General features: G+C 41.8%; 1 protein-coding gene across 1 annotated transcript in view; it reads right to left on the reverse strand.

Moving 5' to 3' along the window:
- Positions 1-640: 640 nt before the first annotated feature.
- The window catches only part of metap2 (methionyl aminopeptidase 2), a 10,200-nt gene continuing 8,187 nt past the window's right edge, over positions 641-2,653 (reverse strand). Inside the window, exons 9-11 of the mRNA XM_015376544.1 lie at positions 2,241-2,344; positions 2,033-2,148; positions 641-1,520 (exon numbers count right to left, since the gene is read on the reverse strand). Coding sequence (XP_015232030.1) covers positions 1,268-1,520; positions 2,033-2,148; positions 2,241-2,344 — 473 coding nt within the window. The 3' untranslated portion in view covers positions 641-1,267. The remainder of the gene's footprint in view (positions 1,521-2,032; positions 2,149-2,240; positions 2,345-2,653) is intronic.

Raw genomic sequence — 2,653 nt, forward strand, 5'->3', positions numbered from 1 at the left:
GGCCTAGGCGATGCTATCCAGAGATCAGCGGCGTTTCTCATGCCTTCCAAGCTGAACCTAGATACCTTCCTCTTAAACTGTAGGTTCTGCAGTTTAAGAGGAAGCTCAGACGGGCCAAAGCATTCTCTAACGCTGCTTCTCTCATTTATGAAATAACCTCCCACTGCACATTAAGGAGGCTGCTTCTGCTGAATTGTAAAACACTGGCAGGACTTAGCTGTTGTGACCTTGTTTATTTAGCTTAAACAAATTCATATTATTGTCTTATTTTATATGTTTATGCTTTACTTTTATGTGTTTTATTATTTTTAGCCAGGTTCAGAACTTTGTTTTCAGCTGTAGCTGTTTTAAAGCCTTCTACAAATAATAATGATGACACAGGATGGTTGGCAGGCTGACTGTTGACTTTTGTGACAGTGCTGCAGCGTTTGTGGCCACTAGGCGACCCCCTATTCAGAAACATGACTAATTTTTTTTTTTTAAGTAAACACTCAATATTTGAGCCGTATTTATTGTAAAGAAATAAAGTAAATCTTTACAAATGGCATCACTATAAGGCTGTGATGTGAATAAAAGGGAACAGAATATTCAAATAAGCCTGGATTTACAGGAAAAGAATAATGTAAAAAAAAAAAAAACATTTTGCAGTTAGACAACAAGCAAAAATTATTTTAATCATCCTTTTTTCTTCCAAAAACATTTCCAAGCAGAGTTTCCAAATGAAGCGTTTTCACCGGGAGCATACAGATGCAGCGGCCATTTTAACAAACTCTTACAAACGTTAAGGAAACCAAGACCAGAGGGCCAGAGTGCAGATTTCTCTCCTTTGGCGACAGAAGACACAGGTGCGCTGTGTCTGTATGAAGATGGTATCTATTGACTACGGCACCCCCGGAGCTTAAATGTGCTGTAAAGTCTGTATGAGCTGATTTCCCAGCATGCATTGAGCTGAACACTTCCTAAACCCATTGAAAGGCTCGATAAATGAACTAAAGGTAGTGACATCTCAGACTGGAGTCCTTGAAACTGAATAGATTCTGAATACTGTGGTTGCAATGAGTTCATTGGCAGTTTGAAAACATTAAACTGCTCAAGATTTTCTGGTAGTAAATCCAAAGAACCCGTGTTGGATAGTTTTTGTCTGCATCCTTCCTGGGAAGCTGAGGGGTGTATTGTAGGTTGACTACAATTACATGTCTTTGCTTTTTCTGTTACTCTATCAGTGTCTGGAGGTGTGCGTGGTGAGGGGAGTCGGGCGGTCGGGGTGTCAGTAGTCGTCTCCGCGGCTTACCACCTCCTTACAGGTGGGCCTGAGCAGGATGGTGTGCTCAAACTGAGCCGTGTAGCAGCCCTTGGTGTCGCACAGGGGAGGGTAGGGGTCCACGATGCCCAGGTCGCACAGGTTCTTCAGGGCCATCAGGTACTTGCTCTCGCCCAGACGGTCCAGCCAGCGGCGGCAGAACGCTAGCGTGCCAAAGTTCTCGTTGATGACATTGAGCAGGTGCTTTGCTCGGGGCAGCCTGGAAGGAAGGATGCGATAAGTACAGTACAAAGCCTAACTGGGGACAGGCATTGAGAATTAGCCTTAGCTAAAATGTTGTATCAAATAAACGAATAAATACATACAGTGCCTGATCAAAGTGTTTACCTTTTGTCACTTATATCAACAAATCTAGATGTTTATTGGGATTTTATTTGATAAACCAACCCAAGGCTGCAACCATTCTTATTCAATTCCTTTGATACGGCTAAACAGAAGAAAAACTAAATGCTTTCATAGGTTACCACATTAGTTATTAGTTGCGAAATTCAACCTTGGAATGTTCTCTATGAGGCTGAGAACAAACAGGTTCATAAAGTCCAGGACAATGATAAAAGTTATGCACTTTGTATTTAGCAATCCCATAAAAGGCCAAAGAAATAGGTTCAAGTTTGGATGACAAACTAAATAAACGTCCCTCATGCTTGTATCGGACTCATGAAAATCAATAACATTCGCTGGCTAGGAGCTGTAAGGTGAAAGCAGCCTCACCTGATGGGGACATGGCCGACGTCAAAGTTCTTCATGTAGTGCGAGCACTCCATGTCGTCGTGGACCACGCCTTTACCTGTGCTGCCGAACGTCTCAATGGCGTAAACCTCTCCCTCCTAAACGGGACCAGCACAGATGGAAATCGCAATTCAGTCGTGAGTCGGAGGACATTTCGACTGGTTCTTTGCAGTCAGTAAACACGACCCACCTCCATCCTTGTTGCTTCCCCTCCCTTAACGATGGGCACCGTCTTCCCTGCATGTATTCTGTACTGACCGATAGAATGACCGTTCAGGTTTCTGATTGGCTTCACTAGTGACAAAAAAACAAACACAAGCAGTATTATTTAGCTTATTGAAGCAACTTTTCCACTTTGCTTTTCTATTTGTAGCATCTTTAATCTGCCTGCATGGTTTTATCATCAGATGCCTCTGAATCCTCATATAGATAAAATCCCCATTACTTTACAGGGGTTGACGTTAAGGATTTAACGGCAAATGACTTTCACATTTCATTTGCCCAGAAACTATTTTTACTTGCCCAGTATAATGTTCGATAAATATAGTTCCTAATATTCATTTTTTGTATATATATCAATGAAACAGGTTTGTTTTTTAAATG

This window comes from Cyprinodon variegatus, unplaced genomic scaffold (genome assembly GCF_000732505.1).
Source record: "Cyprinodon variegatus isolate N-32 unplaced genomic scaffold, C_variegatus-1.0 Scaffold7, whole genome shotgun sequence".
NCBI classification, from domain to species: domain Eukaryota; kingdom Metazoa; phylum Chordata; class Actinopteri; order Cyprinodontiformes; family Cyprinodontidae; genus Cyprinodon; species Cyprinodon variegatus.